General features: G+C 36.6%; 1 protein-coding gene across 3 annotated transcripts in view; it reads left to right on the forward strand.

Moving 5' to 3' along the window:
* Positions 1–26,618, forward strand: part of SWT1 (SWT1 RNA endoribonuclease homolog) — a 181,378-nt gene that overhangs the window by 133,869 nt on the left and 20,891 nt on the right. For 2 of the 3 annotated variants that reach the window (XM_069074419.1, XM_069074420.1), the window contains exons 17-18: positions 7,491–7,557; positions 15,626–15,690. In XM_069074419.1, coding sequence (XP_068930520.1) covers positions 7,491–7,557; positions 15,626–15,690 — 132 coding nt within the window. Of the gene's footprint in view, positions 1–7,490; positions 7,558–12,186; positions 12,581–15,625; positions 15,691–26,618 lie in introns of those variants that run through there. The other variant, XM_069074421.1, reaches the window with a different exon arrangement.

Genomic DNA, 26,618 nt, shown 5'->3' on the forward strand with positions numbered 1-26,618 from the left:
CTTACAGCACAGTAGTATTCCATGACAATTATATACCACAATCTGTTCAGCCATTCCTCAATTGATGGGCATCCCCTAGATTTCCAATTCTTTGCCACCACAAAAAAGAGCTGCTAAAAAAATACTTTTGTATATGTACATCCTTTTCCTCTTTTAATTAAAAAAGAAATCTCTTTTGGATAAAGACCTAGCAGTGGTATTGCTGGATCCAGGGATATGCAGAGTTTTATAGCCCCTGGGCATAGTTCCAAATTGTCTCTCCAGTTGGTTGGTTTAGTTCACAACTCCACAAAGAGTGCATTAATATCTCAAGTTTTCCACATCTTCTACATTTGTCATTTTCTGTCATAATAGCCTATCTGATAGATGTAAGGTTGTACCTCAGAGTTGTTGTAATTTGCATTTCTCCAATCTGTGGTGATTGAGAGCATGTTTTCATATGACTGTAGTTAGTTTTGATTTCTTCTTCTGAAAACTACTTGTTCATATTCTTTGACCATTTATATTTGGGAAATCACTTGTATTCTTATAAATTTAACTCAGTTCTTTATGTATTTGAGAAATGAGGTCTTTTATCAGAGCAACTTGATGTAAATTGTAAATTCCTCCTCCCAGTTTTCTGTTTTCCTTTTGATCTTGGCTGCATTAGTTCTGTTTGTGCAAAAAAAATGTTAATTTAATGGAATCAAAATTATTCATTTTGTACTCTGTAATGTTCTCTATCTCTTATTTGGTCATAAATTCTCTTATCCATAAATCTGACAAGCAAAATATTCCATGTTCCCCTAATTTGCTTATAATATTACCTTTATATCTAAATCATGTACCCATTTTGACCTTATCTTGGTATATAGTGTAAGATGTTGGTTTATGCCTGCTATTTGCTAAATTGCTTTCCAGTTTTCCCAGCAGTTTTTGTCAGATAGTGAGTTCTTGTCCCCAAAGCTTGAATATTTGAGTTTGTCAAATACTGGTTATTATAGTTATTCACTCTTGTGTAAGATGTACCTAGTCTATTTCAGTGATGGACCACTATTTCTTAGCCATTACTAGATTGTTTTGATGATTACCTCTTTGTAATGTGGTTTTAGATCTGATACTGCTAGGTTACCTTCCTTTTTTTTTTCTTTTATTCCCTTAATATTCTTGACCATTTGTTTCTCTAGATGAATTTTGTTATGATTTTTTCTAGCTCTTTAAAATAATTTTTGTTAGTTTGATTTATATTGCACTGAATAAATAAATTTAGGTAGAATTGTCATTTTTATTATGTTGGCTCTGCCTGCCCATGAGCAATTGATAGTTCTTCACTTGTTTAGATATGTCTTTATTTATGTGAAGTCTTTTCTGTATTTGTGTTCATATAATTCCTGGGTTTGTCTTGGCAGGTAGACCCTGCAAATATTTTTGAACACCTACAGTTAGTTTGGATGATGTGTTTGGTAAGCCAGCAGAGAAGACTGAGGAATAGTAGTTAGGGAGATGGCAATCCAAAAAGAAGTAGTGTTACAGAAACAGACATGAGAGAGTTGTTGAGAACTGTATTAGTGAGGTACACTTACTGTCATTCCCTCAGGGATAATCATACTGGGCTATTATTATTATTATTATTATTATTAGGAATGTCATCGTAGGGGTCACCAGGTGGCACAGTGAGTAAGAGCGTTGGCCCCGGTATCGGGAGACCTGGGATTGGTTCCGGCCTCAGACACTCGGCACCCACACAAAAAACTAACTGGCCATGCAACCTTGAGCAAGTTACTTAACCCCAAGTGCTTTATTTAAAAAAAAAAAAAAAAAGGAATGTCATGGTAAATAGAGCCCTGGAAATGGAGTCAGAAAGACCCAGGCTCAGATTCCACCATCAGGCATTTACTAGTTTTGTGATCCTGGGCAAGTTATTTAATTTCTCTGTGCCTCAGTGCCCTCAACTGTAAAATGAGAGGCTTGGGCCTAATAACCTCTAAGGTCTCTTCCAGCTCTAAACCAATTGCCCCACAATCCCTTTTTGCTAAATTTGGGACAAAATGGAAAAATGTAACTGGGATGATAGTAGTCTTAACTCTTTGAGCATAGCAGTTATATCCCATGGGATCCCAGGATTAAATATTGTTGTACTGTCCTGGGATTCAGAACGGAATGTTATAGTAATCGCTATAGTTATAGCTTTTGTTGTAGTTTTCTTAATGATTAAAGGCATTTTATTTTATTTTTATTTTTAAGGCATTCTAGCAGCTAGATAGGCATGAAAAGTTATCTTGGGACATTGGTATAGGTATTTAATGAATAGACCTGATTCAGGCTGTTCTCCTGTTAATTTAGGTGTAGTGTTAGAACAAAATGAGATTCTTGTTAGGTTATTCAACAATTATAAAAAGGAGATTAAGGAGCTGTAGAATAGAAAATATACAAGGATACTGTAACGCTTAGGAATTCTTACCTGTTACATATATTTTACAAATTTTATCTCATTTGATCCTCACAATAGCCCTGCAAGGTAGATGCTATTATCCATGTTCAGTTGGCAAAGTTTGCACTTGAGGAAACTGAGGCAGAGGTCAAATGACTTGCTCAGAGTCACACAGCTAGTCAATGTCTGAGACTGGACCTCAAGGATAGGATGTTGAATATTTTTGCAAGAAACAGCAAGAAGGCCAATTTGGCGAGATTGTAGAATGTGTGAAGGGTGCTAATGTTTAATGAGATTGGAACCAGACTATTAAGGGTTTTTAATGCTAAACTTTGAGGAGTTTAAGCTTAACTCTAGAGGTAGTAAGTAGCTAGAGTTTCTTCACAGAATTTGAGAGCTGGAAGTGGCCTCAGTGGTCATCTAGTTCAACTTGTATCGTCCAGCCTGTACTTGAAGACCCTCAGTGAGGACCATCTCTGTAGTCAGTTCATTCCACTTTTCAATGACTTTAATTGTTGAAAAGTTCTTCCTTAACTCAGGCCTAGATTTCTCCTTTATCTTTATCCATTGCCCCTGGTCATAGTCTATGGGGCCACACAGAAAAGACTATTGATACTTGAAGACAGTTACTTTCTCCCCTTCTTCCCCAAGTTTTATCTTTTCAAGTCTAAACATCCTCAATTTCTTCACCTGATCCTCATGACATAGACTTCCCTGTCTTGGTTGTGAGGCATAACTTGCAGTGAAGTTTCCCCATTCTGAACATCCTGTATACATTCTTAATACTTCCTTATACTTTGTAACTAAGTTCAGTATCATTTCCCCATATATAATATATATATATGTTATTGTGTATTTCAAGGTATTGTAAGAGCTATTGAATATTAATACAATTGATTGGATTAACTATTAGGACCAAATTAGAGGTGTTTTTAATTTGGGGAAAGGAATGGTAGTGTGAGAGGTAGCAAAGGGTTAAGTTTCTATAGAACTGCAAGAATTGCTGAAACAAGACTTCTGATAAAAAGTACCAGACAGTAGCCTGGGGAAGAAGTTGGGTTCCCAGTTCCCAAAGAACTCCTAGCTAATACTAAAAATTAAATAATGTAGAATAAAAGGAGCTGGCAGCAGCAGGTGGATTTGACCAGTCAGAAAGCAGACAGTGGCCTTGGGACACTCAGGCCCAGATAAGGACACATCTAGGTTGGACTGAAGGGGGTTCAGTATTCTGGGGTTGTTATTGCACTTGCATAGTGGACCTCATGTATTGTGTATATTATCTAACAAAATTAGAGTCTCACTAGTAATAATTATGGTAATGGATGGAGAGGGTTTTGTGCCATTTGGTTGGCATTAATAAGAAGACTGTGAGCTTGCCTTACCAACCAGTGGTAAGGTGGGATAGTGGAGAAGGTGTGGAATTCCCACATTAGGGCTTTATAATCTTGCTTTTGCCTTCTGTAGTGCTCTCCTCCCTTCTGACTTTTTGTTGGATCTGGGGACGCCCTTTCTCAAGAGAGATGGTAATAAAGTTTTTGCTTCTACCTTGAGAAGTCTCTGAGGCATTTTAGGTGAGTTGTCTTTGGACCCATATGGACCTCAGAATACTCCGTAGCTTATCCGTGTTAAACTGTCACCCAGGGGAATGTGACATATGGTTAGCCCTGTACTTGAGAAAAATAATTTTGGCAGCTTTGTAGAGGATGGATCGTAGAGGGGAAAAAACAGTAAGAGGCTATTACAGTATTCAAGGCAGAGGGTGATCAGAGCCTCCGTGAGAGGTAGCCACATATAATGAAAAGGTTGTGAGAGATGTAGAGCTAAAACAGACAGTACTTGATAACTGATTGACGAAGGGGAGTGAGCAAGAATGAATGAACTGAGGTTATGAACCTAGGCAGCTAGAACGATGGGGCTACTTTAAACAGAAAAAGAGATCTAGAATATGGGTAGGTTTTGAGAGGAAAATAATTAGTTCATTAGAATGTGAGCTCTTGAAGGCAAGAACAATTTTTTTCCTTTTCTTTGTATTTCTAGCACTTAGTACTGTTGTTGTTCAGTCATTTTAGTTGTCTGACTCTTTGTGACCCCGTTTGAGGTTTTCTTGGTGAAGATACTGAGGAGGTTTGCCATTTCCTTCTCCAGCTCATTTTACAGATGAGGAAACTGAGGTAAACAGGGTTAAGTGACTTGCCCAGGGTCACAGAGCAATAGCTGTCTGTCTAAGGCCAGATTTGAACCTCAGGAAGATGAATCCTCCTGACTTCAGGCCTAGAATGCCATCTACTACACCATGTTGGTACTCCAGCACTTAGTACAATGCCTAGCAAATAGTAAGTGCTTATTAAATGTTTACTGACTTGACTTCTGACTGCATTGAACTTGAGGTTATAAAACATTCAGTTGGAAATATCCAATAAGCAGTTGGTAATGTGGGCCTCAAGTTCAAGTAGAATGTACCATTCTGGCAAGTAGGTAGGCAAATTTTGAAAAAGGAATAAAAGTTTCAAACCTGGTAAACACATCTGAGGAGGGAAGTCTGGGTGAGAAGATCAGAAGTAGGCATGGAGAAGGCTGAAGCAAAGGATCCCAGGATATGGGAATGGTTAGATTAATTTGACTGACAATCAAGTCACATAAATCCAGAGCAGATAAAATTAATGTGTTTTCAGCATTCCAGGCAGCTCTTGTGACTTACCTCTTTTACTCTGTAAGGGGGCTTGCCTTGGTGGGATTTCTTATCAGTATGTCACTGTCTCCCTTAAAACTTGGTATCCAGGATTGAATACGTGTATAGTCTGACCAGTACAGAATATCTGAATGTATTTACTAAAAGTAAATCTTTCCCACACTGGTTGGTTTCTGGATGAGGAAGTAGAAAAGGGGAAAAACCTTGGTACTAATACAATAATTAATTACTAAATACAAAAGAGAAATATTCATTTCTCACATATCCAAAAATGAAATGAACTGCATTAGGCATTAATGTCTCCATCTCTGAATATGTTCACTTAGATAATAGAAGTTTATACATTTATTGAATGAATGATTAAATAACTACTACCTCTGTGACTGACCCTTCTTTCCTTTTCTGGTAGAGAAGGAAAATTCCCTCATGACAGAAGAATCCAACATTACTATCAGATTATAAAAAGTTGAGTCTTTGGCTGCCAATAGGAATCACTTATCCAGCTTTACCCTTGCTTTATTGTTATTGTTCAATAATATATTTCCCCATGAATTAATATGATTTTACAAGCTTTTCATAGTCATATTGTTGTTAAGTAAAGGAGAATACCTGTGTTTATTTGAATTTGGCTATGTAATCTTTCACTGTAAACTAGCTTTTTTTTCTTTAGCATGTAGTGAAGTGGATAGAGAGCCAGCTTTGGAGCCAGTAATACTTTAGTTCAGATCCTGTTTTAACAGACTGGCTTTATGATCATAAACAAGTCACTTACCCTCTATGTTCTAGGCAGTCCTCTAAGACTCTACGTTACAGAATTGAGAGATGAAATATTCTTATCTGGTAGTTCTCTTTTTCAATGAAATCACAGTTCTAGACCCTATTGCTGCCTCTGTGTCTTTCTTAATAGTAAAGAAGCATAATTTTGCATGTTTTGGGGAAAAATTTTTACTTGAAATCACGAAACTTTATCCATGGTTTGAAATGTGGAATGTGATATTTTATACTTCATTTATATTTTGAGAAATATTGTAGCATTGTAACTTATCTATAACTCATTTCATGTAGAAAAATACTTATGTTGTAATGTTGGTTTGACTTTCTGATTTCATAAGTTATAACATAATCCTTAGTTAACAGTAATATTTTAATAGAATACTATTGTTAGGATAGGCCCATTTGGTAATCTTTTCCTCAAAACTTTTCTCTCCTCCTGACCTCCAATTATATAATAACTTTCCTGTTATTGTCATGGACACCACTATGCTCCCAGTCACCCAGGCTCCCATCTACTGTATCATCCTTGACTTTTTCTCTTATCCCACATTTCCAGTTTATTGCCAAATCTTGTCATTTCTGTCTTGGCATCTCTCATATATGTCCCCTTCTTTCCATTCATATGGCCACAATCTTGGCTCAGGCTTTCATCACCTTTTTCCTAGACTACTGCAGTAACCTTCTACCTTTCTTCCTGTATCAGATCTCTTCCCACTTCATTCTATCTTCCACACAGCTCTAAGATGATTTTTCTACAACTCAGGTCTGACAGATCACCTTCTTGTTCACTGGGCTCCAGTGGCTTCATCTTAAGTTCAGGATTAAATATATTTTCCTCTGTTTGGCATGTAAAGCTCTTTACCTGGCCTTTTTACCCTTGTTAGACCATAGTCTCCTGTATGTATCTTATGATCCAGCTCCACTGTCCCCATTGCAGTTCCTGTAATAAGAAATTCCATCTCTTCATGATTTTGCATTATTTGTTCTCCATGTCTAGAATGCTCTGCCCCCTTACCTCTGTTTCTTAATTTCCTGGGCTTCCTTCAGGATTCGACTCCATTCTAACTTTCTTCAATAAGCTTTTACTACTTCCTCCAACTGCTAATGCATTCCCATTTCAGATGGCCATCTACTCTGTATGTGTATGTACATATACACAAATATATTGTATATACCTAGTTATATACATGTTGTCTTCTTTGCTAGAAAGTATACTTCTTAAGGGCAAGGACTTTTTTTGCCTTACTGACTGAATGAAGAAAGTTCATAATTATACAGAGGGCAGAAATAGATATATGTATTGAATTCAAGGAGTACTTGATTTCAAATTCCACCTCCGATCATGGTCAAGTCACTTAACTTCTCTGAGCCTCAATTGCATCATTTGTGAAATGACAATGTATCGTGATATCTAACAGTATTTTTGTGTGACCTACATGACATTGTGTTTATAAAGTGCTTAATAAACTGTGAAATGGTAAATAAATATAAGTTATTATTGCTTTCATGAAAATATAATTAAAATTACCATACAGCTGTACTGTTTGCAGCCATATTTGATAGAAACTGTAGAATATCCTTTAGAGAAATTACTAATTTTGTTTTTTCCCATTTCAGGATTTTGGCTCCACACAGTTGTTATCAAGATATTGAGACCCTTTATAACTTCCTAGTGACTAATGAGGTATGAGAGATTCTTTATGTTTTTATCTCTTTTCCAAAACAAATGGCTTTAATGTAAAATAAAAACAAAACCAAAATTTTTATATTGTGCATATAATTTTTTTTAAAGCAATTGGGGTGAAGTAACTTGCTCAAGGTTACATGGCCAGTTATTTCTGGGTGTGGTGCTAAGTATCTGAGCCCAGATTCTATCCCCAGGTCATCCCGACACTGGGGCCAGTGCTCTTACTTGCTGTGCTACCTGGCCACCCCCGATTGTGCATATAATTGATAGAAAGAGGAACATTGATGGATTTGAAAGAGTATTTTCCTTAGAAGACTTTTTAAACAGATGACTTGTTTTGGAAGTTTTGATAACTAGCTGTGTGACCTTGGGTAGACCACTTTTCTGTGCCTCAGTTTCCTTATCTGTAAAATGAGAAAGATGGATTAGATTATTTCTGAGGTCCTTTCCAGCTCTGAAGTGATTTTTAAAATGCAATAAAAGCAAATTAATTTATTCTAATATTAAAATTTTATTACTTTTTGAGTGTATGATGCTTCAGTACCCTTTATTTACTCAGCAGTCACATATAACTCTGCTTTCTTACTAGGATATGCATTGGAGCCTTCAATATAACGCAATTAATTTCCTTTAATAGAATTTTTTGGTATATGTTGACTTATCCTAAAGATTTGAGTTACTAGAAATTCCAGAAGGACATAATAGTATTTCATGGTCTCACCTTTAAGAGCAGCACGGACCCTGAGAATAACATTACAGTGAAAATCCAGAGTGTTGTTTTAGTTTTCTCTCCAGAGTGTTTCTTTTTCATTTTTTGTTCTAGGTATGCTTTATATTGGTTTTTTATTTCTCTTTGCTTAAAGGTAGCCTAAGTTGCTTTTGTATTCTAACATTACAACTTTGTAGTCATGGTTCACTTTTTGAAAAGAATTCTGTACAAAAGTGAGAATAAAATGCTAGACTTCCTCATAATTTATAGTAAATTTGATTCCTCCTTTGTTTAAGAACATTTCGGTCATGTTGGTAAAGTTAGAGCTAGGATTCAAATGAAGGTCTCCAAATTTAAAATCTACTATTTTTCCATTGTGTTATGGTGTCTTAATAAATACTTTTCATCATTCTCAATTCCTCATGAAAATATCACCAAGATTGCATATTTAATTTATTGACAGATCTTGTCATAGTTTCCACCTTTATGACATCACTCATGTCATTTATGACATACATACCCTGCTCTCCACTTATGTTGCCACTACCATCCTGATTTGAATACTCAATGCCTCTATCTTTAACTATTGTAATAGCCTTCTAATTGGTCTCCCTGTCTCAAATCTTTCCCAATTTCATTGCATTCTTACTTAGCTGCCAATATGAGTTTTCTAAAGTGTAAGTCTCTAAACTCAGTGAGCTTTAGAGCTATCCTGTTACTTGTAGGATCATATATAAAATCTATTTGGCATTTAAAGCTCTTTGTAACCTGACCCTTTCCCTGTATTTATAGTCTTCTTACATATTACTATCCTTCATGCATTCTGTGGCACAGCTACTCTGACCTTTTTGCTATTCTTTGGACTCACACTCTTATATTCTGTTTCTATGCTACTGTGCCCTCTGCCTAGAATAATTTGCCTTTTCACCTCCACCTCTTAAATATCACTTCCTTCAAGATTTAGGTCAAATCTGAATTTCTATAGGGAGCCTTTCCTTATACCCTTAGCGGTTCCCTCCCTCCTTCCCTTCCCTTTCCTTCCTTCCTTTCTTTCCCTCCTTCCTTCCTTCTTCCCTCCCTCCCTCCCTCCTTCCCTCTCTCCCTCTTTCCCTCTCTACCTCTCTCCTTCTCTCCCTCCCCATACCTTCTGTCTATTCCATATCTAATTTGTATGTACTTATTTATGTCTTGTCTCTCCCATTAGAAGGTGAGCTTCTTGGGGACAGGGACTATTTTAGTCTTTGTATTCCCAGTACTTAATACCTGACACAAAAAGAAAACATAAATTCTTAATTGACCCCATGAAGTTGAAATCACATGAAAATAAATCCTGTTAATATCATAGAGTTTCAATGTTGTAAGAGACCCTAGAGACCATCTCATTTAGCCCCTCCCAAAATTTAATTATAGTATCCCCAAATTTGTAGTTACTCCGAACATATTTCCTAACAATTTCATTTTGTAGCAGAAATGAAATTTCTAGTATGTTTGAAAATTTCAAATGCCTATTTTAACCTAGCTGTGTCCTTTGTGGCCTTATGAATGTGATAGTTAACATCACATGATAACTAATGAAAATAGTGAAATGGGACATTTCTGGTTAGATATACCAATTTTTTCATTAATTTGGGTATTATGTTTTAGCTTTTCCTGAACAATTTATTAACCTGCAAATCAGTTATGCTATTTTTTGAGTATCTCTTTGGACACTTTCATATTCAAGGAATCATTTCGTATTTGAGTTATAAACATATTCAGTTCTTTATCTTATTTTTACAGTGGTTGTCAGATATTTTCCATAAAAGGCAGTTGATGGAGAACAAATTTAATTCCTTCATCCCAAAGCCTGTTATCTATACTGTATTGATATTTGGTGATCTCAGTTTGGATACTTAGTGGATGCTGGCATTTGGGGCAGCAATAGAAATGTCAGTGGTCCTTAATTCAAGGATAAAACACACAAAGGAACAGGTACTGGGATTATTGTGGATTATTGTTGGCTTGACCTTAAATGTCAGGGCAAGAAGGCAAGTACCACTGTGCTTTGAATTGTAAAGAACTATTTCTTTTCTGAAAGGTTTTAGCCCAGAAGTTACTTAACAGATTGCAAAGAAAGCATTTTACATCAGTCTGATTTGTCCTTCATTTCATAAGATTATAGATTTATAGCCAAAATGACATTAAAAACCATAAAGTGCAACCCTCTCGTTTTACAGATGGGCTGAGAGGCTAACTAGAGAGTTCAAGTGACATTCTCGGTATTAAAGTCATTAGCATCATGATATATTTGAAAATAGACTACTTGTTCATAGGATCAGAGATCCAGTGCTGGAAAGGACCATAGAGACCATCTAATACAACCCACTTTTTTTTTTGGAGGGGGAAAGGCAAGGCATTAAGGCATTGGCATTAAGTGACTTGCCCAAAGTCATACATTTAGTTAAGTGTCAAGTGTCTGAGGCCAGATTTGAATTCAGGTCCTCCTGACTTAAGGGCCAGTGCTCTATTCATTGTGCCACCTAGCTGCCCCTTTTTAAAATATTTTTTTTAACTAACAAGCATCTATTTTCTCTCTTTCCCACCTTCCCCTCAACTAAAAAAAAAAAAAAAAGAAAAATCTTTGTAACAGATATTCATAATCAGATAAAACAAATTCCCTCATTGACCATGTCCAAAATGTGTATCCTGTTCTACTTATTTAGTCCATCTCCTCTCTGTCATGATGTAAATATTCTTCATCATCAGTTCTCTTGAGTCATGATTGTGTTGATGAGAATACTTAAGTCTTTCAGAGTTGGTCATTTATATAGTGTGGTTATGTATAAATTATTCTCCTGGATCGTTCATTTCAGTCTGTATCAGTTCATACTAATCTTCCAAGGTTTCTCTGAAACTGTTCTTTTGGTCATTTCTTGTGGTAAAAGGATATTCCCTTATATCCATATACCATAATTTGTTCAGCCATTCTCCAGTTGATGGGCACCTCCTTAGTTTAGTTATTTGTAACCATAAGAATAGCTACTAGAAACATTTTCATACATATATACGTCATACTTTTGATGTCTTTGAGAGTATAGACCTAGTAGTTGTGTCTCTAGGCATGCACAGTTTAGTAACTTTTGGGGCATAGCTCTAAATCATTTAATGGAATGGAGAGACCAACATACATTTCTACCAACAGTACACTACTATCCCTGTTTTCCTACAACCCTTCCAACTTTTGTCATTTTTTTTTGTTGATTTTGATAATAGTGTGAGGTAGAACCCCAGAGTTACTTTATTTTGTATTTTCTATTAGTGATCTGGAACATTTCATTTTGAATTTCATAGGTTTGATTTCTTCCCTTGAAAACTGCCTCTTTATATCCATTGACTATTGATCAATTGGAACCCTCTTCATATTTTTTTAAATAAGATGAGGTAACTGAGACCTTGGGAAGCTGCATGAGTTGCCTAAAGTCAGCTATGTATCATGTGTCAGGAAGAATTTGAAGCCAGCTTCGGTGTGACCCTGGGCAAGTCACTTAAGCCTGTTTGCCTCTATTTCCTCATCTATAAAATAAGCTGGAGAAGGAAATGACAAATCACTCCAGTATCTTTGCCAAGAAAAGCTACTTGACAATAGCAACATTTTATCATTTATAGAAATTCTAGAGCAGAAGTGTCAAATGTGAACAACACTCCTGAGTGAGGGAAAGTCAGAGCCTGGCTAAAATGCATTTGGGAAATATTCAGCAAAATAAATAAAAATACAATAGAATGTAGGTAATGTTAACAGATGGTTTTCTAAGTCAATATGTGGTCCATTGAGATTCTTATGTAAATACACTTTTGTGACCCTCATTTCGATTTGTTTGAAACCACTGCTCTAGAGAATAAAATGTATTTTACATGAGCATACTGTGACATTTTTGCAGAAATCTGTTTGCGTTGGGGAGGCTAGGTGGCGCAGTGAGTAGAGCACCGGCCCTGGAGCCAGGAGGACCTGAGTTCGGATCCAGCCTCAGACACTTAACACACACACACAAAAACTAGCCGTGTGACCTTGGGCAAGTTACTAAACTCCAATTGCCCTCCAAAAAGGAGGACAAAAAAAGAAAAGAAATCTATTTGCCTTCATAGAAGACATGATCTGCTGTGGAAATATTTTTTGTTTTTAAAAGTACTTTTCTCTTTGCTATGTTAACATCTTCCTAAGCATCTTTTTTTTTAATTGAAAGACAGACATTATAGCATGTAACTTGTAAAAATAAAGCAAAATTATAAAAAAATATGAAAATGTCTTATTAATTTGGACTCTGAGAATTTATGATCACTTAAGCACCATATTAAGTAAAGAGATAGACAATGTGATAAAGTGGATGGAGCATTAGCCTCAAAGCCAGAGACTTGGATTCAAGTTCTGCTTCTTGATACAGACTGCCTGTGTGATTCTGGGCAAGTCACTTAACCTCTCAGTTCTCTAAGAAATGTTTTAATGCTATAAGTTGCAGAAAAATTTCTAATTCTAGTTGGTGAAAGGAATTTCCTCTCCTGGGAGTTGACTATACCATTGAAATTACAAATCTAATCCCTATCACATATTAAGTAAGAAGTTTTATTTCTCTCTAAATTCTTGAAGTCCTCAATAAAAATAAAATTAATTCTGTGTAAAATCAGTAGCTTTTTCAAAAAGGACTTAAGAAATCATGAATTTCTCCAAAATACCTACAGCTTTGGTCTAATCATTTTGTATTTTAAGGGAATTTCATATCATCATGTAGACATCATTAATTTCATTAACCAACTTAATATGACTCATTAATACCTACTTACATTTTATGTACCAAGTATACTTTACTTGATAGTAACAAAAGTACATTAAACTTTTTGAAAAAATTCTATAAATCAAAATTTCCATTAAGACAGACTTGCCTTTTTCCTTATTTCTCAGAATTCCTGAGGTTTTCTCATGGTATTAAATGAATCTTGACAATAAACAATTACAGTAGTACCTTAAAATATAAATCTTATCAATAAACAATTCATCCATAATATTAAACTCTCATCCACAGAATTCTGCCTCCCGTGCTCCATTCCAGGATTGAGTTAAGCCTGAGTTTTCCTAGTCTCTACCAGCAAAAGTGAAACTGCAATGGATTTTACCAAACAAAGTTGAGAATATAATCCCTGTGATCGATCAGTCAGCCAAACTAAATTTATAGATTTTCATTGCTAAATTGACCACATAATAATAAATTTTTTGACCATCATAACTCATGAAGACTATCCAATAAGGTCTCAAGCGATCATGATAAGTTTTAGTAAAGGGAGTGCTCAACAATGAACAAGATGTGGATCCTTGACTATTATTACATCAGGATCAATGTTTCACAAAACCTCATAGTGGTAAGAAATCTTAGTAAATATCTAGTTGGAGCCATGTCTGAAAAAGAATCCTCTCTACAACAGACCAGACAAGGGGTCATCTAGCTTCTGTAGTCAGCCCATTCCATTGTTGCATAAATTCTAATTATAAAGAAAGGATTTTCCCTGATAACATACCTAAGCTTTCTTCTTTTCAACTTCTACCCCATTAGTTCTAGTTCTGTCCTTTGGGGCCATGAAGAATTCGCTCTTTCATGTTACAGCCCTTCAGTTACTTGAAACATTCATATTCTTCCTAAGCATTCTTCAGGTTAAATTTCCCTAGTCTTATTCATTAGTTGCCCCCTCTATTTCTTGACCTCTTTGCTCCAGAAACTCTCCAACTTATCAGTGCCCTTCCTAATGTAGTGCCCAGAACTTAACACAATATTTTAATAATTGTGTTCTAACAAAGGCAGAATAGAATGGCATTATATCACCTAGTTTCTGAAAGTTATGCCTCTCTTAATGTAGCATAAGATTGTATTGCTTTTCTTGGTTGCCATATCACACCATTAGTTCATATTAAATTTGTAATTCATTAGAACCTCACATCATTTTCAGATGAATTACTGTTTAGTCATGTACACACACCAATCTTCTACTTATAAAGCGAATTCTGTGAACCTAGGCATAAGACTTTTCATTTGTCCCTTTTAAATTTTATAAAATTCAGCCCAGTATTCAGGAATATTCTATCAATATAAATTTTAATCATGACAATTATCGCATCTGTGTCTTTATCTCAGTTATTGTTAAAAATATTCAATAACCCATGATCAGAGAACTCCATTGAAGGCTTCCTTCCAAGCCACTTGGCTAATTCCAGATCAACTTAATTGAACTGTCATCTAGCCCACATCTCTTATCCTTTCTACAAGAGTAACATGAGAGACTTTTAAAAATATTTTGCTAAAATCTAGGAAATTATGTCTACAACATTCCCCCAAGTACTAATATAGTCACCATGACAAAATATATTAGAATGACATGATGTGATCTTGATGAAACCTTGTTGACTTTTTGTGATCACTATTTCCTTTTCTAGATGTTCAATAACCATATGGTTTAGAATTTTTCCAGGAATCAGAGTCAAAGTCACTGGCCTATAATTTGCAGGCCTTATTTCTCTTCCCTCTTTGAAAATTGGGTTAGCATTTGATCCAGTAGTAACTCTCCAGCTCTGCACAGTCTTTCAAAGATCACTGTCAATGGCTCAGCAGTCACACCTACTAGGTTTTATCCTAGGATGTAGTTCATCAGAATCAGTCTATCTAGGGCCACTGACTTCATCAGTTAGATTAAGGGCTATCTGAATTCAGGTTTAAAAATTTGGAAACTTGATCACTTTCTCCTATTCACCTTAATTCCTTTATTTATTGGCAAATGTCTCTCCAAATGAATGATCATCTGGTAACCCAGTGTCTTCACTAGAAAGAATAAAAAGAAACCTACATAATAAGACCTTTATGTGTGAAGATTTATAAAAGGATATCCTTTCTAGCCAGCTAGAGATTGGAGTGGGATGCTGCAGGCCACTAATCTCTTTCAGTTTGGTGGGGGCGGGGTATGGGGGAAAGGCCCTACCTCTGATGTATGTTAGAAATGCTCTCTCATTTTTAGAGGTTCAAGGATAGTGATTTGTGGGGATCAAGGTGCTGTCAGCTACCTTTATTTCCAGAACTGTTATTTGGAACCATTGAGCTTAATTACTAGGTTGGGGAGAATGAGAGTGAGACTGAAATGTTGCCTAATTTGTTCAAGGTTAGCTAATATGAGGAATGTGGAGGGTTTTCTCTGTGATGCTAGATGTATTTAGTAATTTTTAATGAATATCCAGATATTTTAAATCCTCCCACCTCCGTGTATTGGGTGGTTTTAATTGCATTGTCACTAGTCATTTGACTTAGCATGCAATGATTATAATTATGCTTTTGCTCTTTTTGTCAGGTCAATAGCTGTATCAACTTTACTGCCCAAGAACTTTATGAGTGTGTGTCACAGGCTGAATATCGGTAAGTCATCTATGGTATAAATTTGTAAATATGGTATAAACAAAGTCTGTTGGAGTAAAAATTACTTGGAGCAGCTGTAATTTTTCAGTATATCTTGAGCTGCTTTGATTTTAGACTGTTCTCATCTTATATTTAATTAATCATTTCCTCTCTTTGCTCTAAGTTCTGAAGTTGATAGGTCTGTTTTGTAATGAATGATTGACGTTGACAGAAAATGCTGAATAACCAAGCAGATTAAGCAGTTGTCAGATCACTATTATGTAGTTTTTGCTTTCATTTTATAGTTCTATTGTTTCTCCATTCTAATCATTTGTACCTAAATTTTCACATAGGTTTGGGAGTCATTAAGGATAAATCACTGTTTTCCTTGAAATGGTGCCTCCTTCTATACAGTATTCTGTCTCTATTCACTCACTTTTTCTACACTAACTGAAGCAATATCTATGATACTTATAACCTATGAGAACCAAGATACTAATTCTTGACTTGAAAAAATTGAAAATACTTTAAACATTTTCCTTTAGTCTAAGACACAACTGAATAGTGTTTTTACAAAAGAAAGTTAAGGCCTTTAATTTCTTTGTTATAATATTAGTTTGGATGTGTTAAATGCCTAGATTCTATAGTAATAGAAATGATAATCACTCATGTTTATATGGCAATTTATACCTTCAATTTTGGCACACTTTGCTCACAGCACCTATATGGATATTGGTTGACACACAAAATAATAATTTAACTGATGAGGAAAGTAAGGTCTAAAGAGTGACTTGATAGAGGTAGTACCTCTGGAGCTTAATCTAGGGAGTTCTGGTTACAAGTCCAGCATTCTTTGCAAAGAGAAAGCTAAGAACATGTTATATATTATATCAGTTATAACTTATTAAAGGCTGAATTTAGGGAGAGTTACTGCTATGTAAAGAGGAATATTCTTAAGGCCTATTAATCATTGAAAAGCAGTTTCTTGTAGTATATAGAGTTGAACTTGGAACCAGGAAGATCTGCGTTCAAGTCTTGCTCTTATACATACTTTATATGTGACCCTGGGCTAGTCACTTAAACCTCTGAGTTCTCTTGACAACTTGCTTATACTATAAGTTGTGTATAAGGTGCTGACTTGTATTGGTCGAAGGAGTTTCCTCACCTGGGAGTGTCTTGTACTAATGACATCTCAAGTTTAGTTCCTATCCCTGCAGTTCCAGTGCAATATTTACAGCACAGACCATGACTATAAATATTCCTATATAGTGCTTAATCACAAAATATAGCAGACTCTCCACATAGAGGACAGAACCAAAACATTTATTTAGACCCCGGAAAACCGAATCCCAAAACCAGTAAGCCAGTTCCATCATAGTATCACTGAAATTAATAATCCATAACAACATAGAAAACCACAGCATCCTTTAGCCTTTCCACAAACCAATATTAGATCAATGTTTACTCATAAGACTATCTAACTCCTTGTCTAAGCATCCTCTCCCCCAGCCATCTAGTCTAGCTCTGACTCCCAGCTTCTCGTGGATTCTGTTCTACCCTTTAGCAAACTCCTCCCATCACAGGCTCCATGTGATTACATTCAGCCTATTAGGGGGCAGAGTTTACTTTCAAAGCAGGAAAGATCTTCAAATTCCCCCTAAACCTATTAAGGGCCAGAGAAGATCTTCAGATTCCCATTCCCATTACATTTGTCCCCAAGATCTTTGCCTCATAGCAAAAATACATTAACAATAAATGAGAGTTTAGGGATAACTGGTGGAAAACTGGTGTCAATAGAACTTTGTAACAGTATAACAGGTATAATAGAAAATAAGCACAGACAACAATAGCTTAAGGTGGGGGCTTGGGCACAAACACCCCATCCTTCCTCCCTTGAATGAATGGGGTTCAAAATCATGAGGTAAGGGGTGAAAATCTCTTCTCTATAGCTACTTCAAGCTGAAATTGGACATAGAGCTGTTCCTGCCTGAAGAGGTTCCATTTGAGAGGGCATTTGAGAGCTGGCATCTGGAGCTTGGTCAATGCCAGGTCCAGGAGGTCCCATTTGAAAGGTCAGTTCTTTAGCTGGCATCTGGAGCTTAGTCAAAGCCATGTTCAGGAATGGCACATCACAGTCATGGACAGGGGATGGCATCTGTCTTAAGTGATCAGGTGGAGGATACTAAGCCTGCGGAAACAAATCTTACAAACAAGTTTAACAGACAAAAAGCCAAAAAGAAAAATATGGAGGGTCAGCCATGCTTCTGGAGTCTATAAACTCACTATCATAGCCTCATTCATGGTAGAATACATGAGTTAAGGGTACAACTTGACAATCATCTTCTCCAGAACAAACAACAGCTACGGTATTGTCTTTACCATGTGCTATAATTTCCACAGCCTTTGGAACATCATCTGGCTTCCACTTTACCCATACTTCAGCTGCCAGTTTTATTCTATTAGTAAAACCAAACCCTTTAGATAGTTATTGCAGAAAGAGGGTCAGTTTTCACAAGGGGTATCGTTTCATAAGGAATAATAATCACTTGAAATATGCTATCATTTTTTTGTAAAACTGTATGGGTTCTTCACCCAAATTTTGCAATGTCACAATAATTTCTCCTTGATAATTAGAATCTTTTACTCCAGCCAATATGTATATTCCTTGAGCTACTAAACCTGATTTAGGTAATGTCTGTTCAAAATTATTTTTTTTTTAGGAATTCTCATGCATATTCCAATAGAGTTATTTCTTATTTCTTTTCTATCCAACCAAAAGTCTTCTAGACAATGTAAATCATATCCTGCCAAACCAGGTAGGTGTTCCTGAATACGGTGCTGGGACATCTTACCTCACAGTCCCATACACAGTATTTGGTACCTTATGTGTCTGCTGTTTTCTAATTTGCAGATTTGTGGTCATCATTCTAGCTAGAGGTGTATTTTCTCCCAATAGTCTTTTACTCAAATTACATAAAACAGTGAACAAATTATCTTTCCAATGTTGATATGAATTATTAGAACTTAATTTCCTTAACTCTTCTTTCAGCAATCCATTCATTCTTTCAATTAACCCAGATGTTTATGGATAATATGAAATATGATATAGCCATTCAATAGTGTTTAATATACAATATCTCTTCATTACCTTTGAAATGTAACCCATTATCACTTTGAATCTGCATTGGGTTTCCATAATATAGACTTAGGAGATCTAGAGTTTTGCAGGTGTTTTTCTGGGTTGCATTCTTATAAGGACAAGCCACCAGTATACCTGAATAGGTAGGGAGCCAATATAATCTGTTTGCCATATTTGGACTGGAATTTTTCTCCTTGCTATCTATCTCCCCAGTTACTAACCAATGAATGAGAGATACTAATCCATCGATCTTGTGCCCACAAGTGTGTGGCCTGGACCCCTAAATGACCGGCTGTGTGGTGGACCCATTTCGCTAGTACTGGATCATCAGTTGTTGTCAAAGTAGGGACAATATGTTCAGTAGCGATCTTTGCTAGTCGATCAGCATGTGCATTGTACTCACGTTCTGGTGTGGTGAGGGCCATATGAGCTTCTACATTAAAAACTGACAAATCAGTAACCAGACATGTCCCATATATCTTCCCATAATTCTTTGCCCCAGACTTGTTTACCATGAATTTCCCAATTTTGATTTTTTCACATGGGCATCCATGTAGCTAATTCATTAGCTACTGCCCATGAATCAGTGAATGTATGACACTGTCCTCCTTGCTCTGTTTTAGTGGCATGATGTACTGCTATAAGTTCAGCCTATTGCCTATTTCCACCTATCCTAGTACTTTCCAAAGTCCGCCTAGTACATGAGTTATATATAGGCTACTGCTTTCCAGTGCCTTTTATGGCCCAAATATTTTGCTGTCCCATCAGTAGAACCATGTGTGTTTCTTCTCTTCTTCAGTTAATCAATCATATCTGTCATTCTGTTTTGCCAAGGATTGTACCAACTGTTGCTTTGGTTCAGAGGATATATCATTTCCTTAAGTATTAGTTTTTGCTATTGATTCATGTAGGGTAGAAACTCCACTTTTGTCTGTTTTAGCTCTATTTTGAATATACCATTTCCATGTAATTATGCTGGCCTCTTGGCCATGTCCAATTCTGTGAGAAGCTGGGGTACTCACTACCCAAGTCATAATTGGGATTCCAGGCCTTTATGTTACTTCATGGCCCACAATCAGTTGTTCATTCTCTACCAAAGCCTAGTATGCAGCTAGCAACTGCTTTTTCAAAAGGTGTGTATTGTACTCCAGATGGAACAAGTTTCCTAAACCAGAATCCTAAAAGTACATTTCAGCTTTGTTGTTTCCACCATAAACTCCAGTTTGCATAATAATCTTGTATTGTCACTTGTAATTCCACCAGGCCATTTTGCATAGATCATAAATCTAGAGCCAATTGCATAGCAGCTTTGGCTTCTTCAAAAGCTTTTCTCTGCTCAAGTCCCCAATTAAATTCATATTTTTTCTGAGTAACTTTATATAAGGGTTTCAAAATCTGTCCCAGATGTGGTATGTGGTATCTCCAGTATCCAAATAATCCTATAAACTTTTGGCCCTCTTCCTTATTGGTAGGGATAGGAAAATCCTACATCTTTTGTCGGGCTTGCAGAAGAATCTCTTGCACTGGCGTATTCCATTGTATTCCCCCAAATTTTACATTTTGAGCTGGTCCTTAAATCTTTACAGGGTTAATCTCCCACCCTTTGCTCATATGTTCAATCAGAATTGTCAAACTCTTCTCAACTTCTTTTACATTTTTTCCTTGTATCATCAATGTAGTGGGTAAACTATACACCAGGTAGCTTTAATTCATCCAAATGTTCAGCCACAATCCTGTGACAAAATAGTGGGGCTATGTAGATATCCTTGTGGCAAATGTGGGTGAAAGTATATTGTCTGCCCTGCCAAGTGAAAGCAAACTGATCCCATTGTTTAGAGTCTATTGGGATGGTGAAGAAGGCATTGGCCAAATCAATAACTGTGTACCAAGTCCCATCATATTTCTCAGTTATTTCTATTAAAGTGACAATATCTGGGACAGAGTCAAGATGGCGGAGTAGAAACAGGACTTCTGCTGTGCTCTGGCTCCCACCACCTCCAATTCATGTAAAAACAAACTTGGGAGCTACAGAACCCACAAAATGACATAGAGAAGCTAACCTTCTGCTGAGGACAGCACAGCAGGCTGGCAAGGAGCAGCCAGAACAGCCCTCTGGGAGCCCGACCCCAGTCCCTCATGAGCCAGAGGTTTTAGCCCCAGGATGGGCCTGACCAGCCACTGTCTAGAGGTACTTCAGATCACCAGCAGCTGTGGCGGTTTCCAGGATTATCAACCCATAGATGCTAAGGACAAAGTGAGAGGTCAGTGCAGTGTGGACTTTGGGATCCAGTAGTTTGGGAGCGCGTTGGCCTTTATCACCTGGAAGGAGAAGCCACTGAGGCGCCATGGCCATGCAGCCGGTGCCACGGCTGTGCAGCCGCCACCACATGGCAGCTTCAGCTCCTGGTCTACAGACTGTAGGGGGACCAAGTGACCAGTCTGAGGGATAATCTTTCTTGCTTTAACCTGCTTAGATCTGGATTGTGGTCTAGGGTGGAGATCCTGGGGTGTGCGACCAGCTTGCCAGAGTGTGTGGAGGCTTCAGAGAGGGTACCCAACTAATACCTTCGGCAGCTGAGAAAACCCCACTGTTTGTTATGAAGCTCCCCTGTCTGTTAGCAGAGTCCTACTGTGGCAAAAAGCCCAAAAGTCAAGTAATTGAGTGGCAACATGAGTAAACAAGGGAAGCAAAACAAACAGAGGAATCCAACATTAGACTCCTATTTTGGGGACAAAAAGGATCAAAACATGGAACAGGAGGAAGACAGTGAAGTCAGAACTCCTGCTTCAAAAACTTCCAAGAAAAATACGAGCTGGTTACAGGCCATAGAGGAGCTTAAAAGGGATTTCGAAAACTAAATAAGAGAAGTGGAGGAAAAATTGGGAAGAGAAATGAGAATGATGCAAGAAAATTAGGAGAGTCAAAAACCTGACTGAAGAAAATAACACCTTAAAAATAAAAAATTAAAAATATTAAAAATTAAAAATAGACTAACTAAAATGGCAAAAGAGGCTCAAAACGGCAATGAGGAAAAGAATGCCCTAAAAAGCCAAATTTGTCAGATGGAAAAAGACTCTGAAAAGCTCACTGAAGAGGATCATTCCTTCAGAATTAGATTGGAAAAAAATGGAAGCTAATGACTTTATGAGAGATCAAAATACTATTAAACAGATCCAAACAAATGAAAAAATAGAAGACAATGTGAAATATCTTATTGGGAAAACCACTGACCTGGAGAATAGATCCAGGAGAGATAATTTAAAAATTATTGGACTACCTGAAAGCCATGATCAAAAAAAGAACCTGGAAATCATCCTTCAAGAAATTCTCAAGGGATGGCTAGGTGATGCAGTGAATAGAGCACTGGACCTGGAGTCAGGAGGACCTGAGTTCAAATCCGTCCTCAGACACTTAACAGAAAAACTAGCTGTGTGACCATGGGCAAGTCACTTAACCCCAATTGCCTTCCAAAAAGCAAAAAAAAAAAAAATCTGAAGGAAAATTGCCCTGATGTTTTAGAACCAAAGGGCAAAATAGAGGTTGAAAGAATCCACCGATCCTCCTGAAAAAGATCCCAAAAAGAAAATTCCTAGGAATATTATAGCCAGGTTCCAGAATTCCCAGATCAAGGGGAAAATATTATAAGCAGCCAGGAAGAAACAATTTGAATATTGTGGAAACACAATCAGGATAACACAGGATCTAGCAGCTTCTACACTGAGGGATTAAAGGGCTTGGAATATGATATTCCAGAGGTCAAAGGAGCTGGGATTAAAACCAAGAATCACCTACCCAGGAAAACTGAGTATCATGTTTCAGGGGAAAATATGGTCATTCAGTGGAATAGAGGACTTTCAAGCATTCTTGATGAAAAAACCAGAATTGAATAGAAAATTTCTAATTCAGCTACAAGAAGCAAGAGAAGCATGAGAAGGTAAACAGGGAAAAGAAATCATAAGGAAATTACTAGAGTCGAACTATCTATATTCCTACATGGAAAAACGATAATTGTAACTTATGAAACTTTTCTCAGTATGAGAATAATTGAAGGGAGTAGAAATGTGTGTATATATGTATACATACATATATATGTCTATATAGGAGGGTATATATGGGCGTATGAATACATATACATGTGTGTATATATGTGTACAGGTATACATAGAGGGCACAGGATCAGTTAATGGGAAGGGATGATACTTAAAAGGTGAAATTAAGAGGTGAGAGGAATATAATGAGAGGAGATGGGGAGAGACAGATTGGGGTAAGATCTCATATAGAAGAGGTAAGGGAAAATGGTTACAATGGAGGGGAAGAACAGGAAGTCAAAAGGGAATGGGTCAACCTTATTCTCATTGAATTTGGCTTAGGGAGGGAATGACATATACACTAAATAGGGTATCTCATTCTACAGGAGAGTAGGGGGGAAGGGGATGAGAGGGGGGATGATGGAAGGGAGGACAGGCTGAGGGAAGTTGGAAGTACCCACTTTTGAAAAAGGACAGGATCTAAGTAGAGAATAGAACAAGTGGGAGGTGGGATAGGAGGGAGGGAAATATAGTCAGTCTTTTACAGTATATCTGCTGTGGAAATGTTTTGCATAGCTACACATGTACAACCTATTTTGAATTGCTTATCTTCCCAGTAAGGGTAGGTGACAAGGGAGGAAGGAAATGAATGTTGAATTCAAAGTTTTAAAATCCAATGTTTAAAATATATACACATACACAACACACATAACATGTCAATATTATTTTACATGTAACTGGGAAATAAGATATTACAGGTACTGTGGCATAGAGTTCCCCTATGCCCTACAGGAAAGTTGGAGGGGTTAGGGGAGAAGACATAGGAGAGAGCAGATTGGAGGAGGGGATACCCAATCGGATCGCTATTTTGGGGTGGTGGGTAGGGGGGAAATGGGGAGAAAATTTGTAACTCAAAATCTTGTGGGAACGAATGATGTAGACTGGAAGTTAATAAAGCATTTGATAAAAAAAAAATAAAGTGACATTATCTGGAAGAGCAGCATACAAGGGAGGAGTCACCTTATTCAGTTGTCCGTAATCTACTGTCATTCCCCACATCCCATCTGATTTTTGTACTGGCCAAATAGGATTATTCCATTGTGTGATTATAGGGACTAACATTCCTGCTTCAACATATTCCTTTATAGTATTTGTAATTTCATCTTGCCTACCTGGCTCATAATACTGCTTTAAAATAATTACTTCAGAAGGTTCAGGTAAAGTGATTGGGTCCATTTTTATTTTTCCCACTAAAACTGTAGTAATTCCTATCTTCCTTACTGCAAATTGGTATCTTCCTTCCCTCTCAATTTATGTATTCCAATGGTGTATTCAGGAATGGGTACAATAACCACAGCATAGTCTTCCTTAGGTAATTGTCCAATTTTCATCATTAGTTTGATTTGTCTAGATGATATTTCAACCCATCCTAGTCCTGTGATGGTAATAGGAGTTTCATGCTTGAACTTACTGGGATTCCCGTAAATAAGGGAGGTCTCTGCCCCAGTATCCAGCAATGCCCTGGTTACTGTATTTGATCCATTTTTCCAATATATAGTCAGGTTGATATGGGGTCTATAATCTCATCTGTGTATTTCTTTAATCTGATCTGGGGCTTGGCCAATTTCCTATTCTCCCTGAAGGTGTGATGAACTTGGATACAGTGGTTCAGGAGCATCTATAAGGGCAGCCCTTACTTCTCTATTCCATCTGACATTAAGCCCCCTTTTATCAGTACATTGTATATAGTTAGTTGGAACACCATCAGTTTTTCCAAAATCAGTCTTTGCTCTCAGTAGAGCAGTAAACAGTTCATTTCTTGGCAATCTATTCTGACTTTAAATTTGCTGGCCATTTACTTTTCTCTCACAAGGAAATTGAACTTTTTCCTATTCTCCTAAGGCACTTATTTGTGAAATCTTATCCAGCACTTCTGAAAGAGGGTGCCCTATTTCACCAATTAGTAGAGTCAGAAGTAGGGGCTTATAAGCAGGAGGAGCTGTCTTCACTATGATATTTCTATGAGGAACTACTAAGGGGATATTGTGATATGTATCTGAATCTCCAAGTATGAGAGCAGTTTTCATTACTTCTTTCAACTTTCTCATATAGTCTCTAAGCGAATGCCAGATCTATCTCCACTAGGCCACATAGAATTAGTGGGATACATTTTATTGTATCCATCAGCAGCTAAAACTAACAGATTGGTCATTTTTTAATGAGGAAACATGTTACATGATGTATAAATAATAAGTTTTGAACATCAAAAGCTTTTAAGGATTTAGTCAGAAATTGCCCTTGCATGTATACCAATATGCATCTCCATCCCTTTTAGAAGAATTTTAGAGAAGCTATATCAGATAGTGGAAGCTTTGGCTGTTTGTTTTTTAGTTAATATAGTTGTTAGATAAAACTGAACTGGTAAATACAGTCAAACATCTAGCAAGTTAGATTTTTTTTTGACTCAGTCAAACCAGTTATTTGTTTTGCTTTTTGTCTCTACAGCCGAATCAAGACTGAGGCTTTTATTTGGATTATTCAGGGGAAAACACTTTTCTGTCACTTGTTTCAATACAGTATATTAATATCTTTCAATACCGTATATTCAGTTTTCCTCTTAATATCTTTCTAGAGTTTTGCATAAATGAAGAAAAAGTATTTCTGTATTGACTGAATTATTTGGAGAATTGTATCTGTCTTTTGACTTTTACCATGGAACCAGTCTAACATAAATGTTGATAGTTTGATTACGTGCCCTACATTCTCTGATTTATCTTTGAAAATAGGTTAATGGTGATAGAGGGCATATCCAGTAGTAAAGCTATTCTTGGACTTAATGTTAAATGCTTTTTTTTTTAAAGCAATTGAGGTTAAGTAACTTGCCCAAGGTTACACGACCAGTTATTTTGTGTGGGTGTTAAGTATCTGAGGCCAGAACCAATCCCAGGTCCTCCAGATCCCGGGGCCAGCGCTCTTACTCACTGCTCCACCAACTTCCCCATGTTAAATGCTTTTTAAAAAACACCTTGATAAGGTCTAGATTAGAAGAAGCTAAGAAAATGGAACAAAAAGCTTTACTAAGGAATTACACTATGTACCTCAGTTTTGCAACTTGGTATTGATTGTGCTTTTGTTTCAAGGTCTGTTAGTGAAATGATAGTTGATTTTTTTTTTATATGATAGAGTTTAAGTTCTTTCAAAGCAGGGACTGTTTCATTGTTGTGTTTATATCCCCAACACCTAGTGTAGTGTTGGGCATATAGTAAGTATTTAATAAATGCTCGGTATTGGTTTGCCTGCTTCATTTTTCCTACTATTTTTTTTTCAGACAGATACTTATATTGCTTGTTTATAATGATAGCATAGTGCCTGACACATAGAAAGCATTTTTTAAAATGCTTTATCATAACATGCAAAGGAAATGTCCTTAGAATTATCTTTAAAAAATAAAAACAAAGCTGTACCTTTAACATATTATGTACCACAATCCTAAAAAAAACAGTTTTGTTTTGTTTACTTTGAATTAGGAAGAAAGTTATGGTGGGGATATAGGATGGGAAAGAGACATAAATAGAAACAAAATAGGAAATAGAAAAAAAATGGAAATGTGGACCTAAGTTGGCCTTTTTTGGCCATTTTGGCCTTTTGTGGTAGTTGACCATTAAATCTTGGTGAAGGTAATAATTATGTGCACCAGTATATTTAAATAGTTTTTTAATTTTTTGACTTTTCTTCCATTAGTCTTAGTAGTTTGTATAAGATAGCTAATATAGTAAGTAGT

This window comes from Petaurus breviceps, unplaced genomic scaffold, assembly GCF_028583685.1.
Source record: "Petaurus breviceps papuanus isolate PSGF00001 unplaced genomic scaffold, PetGlider_PUasm1.0 90895, whole genome shotgun sequence".
Classification (NCBI taxonomy): Eukaryota; Metazoa; Chordata; class Mammalia; order Diprotodontia; family Petauridae; genus Petaurus; species Petaurus breviceps.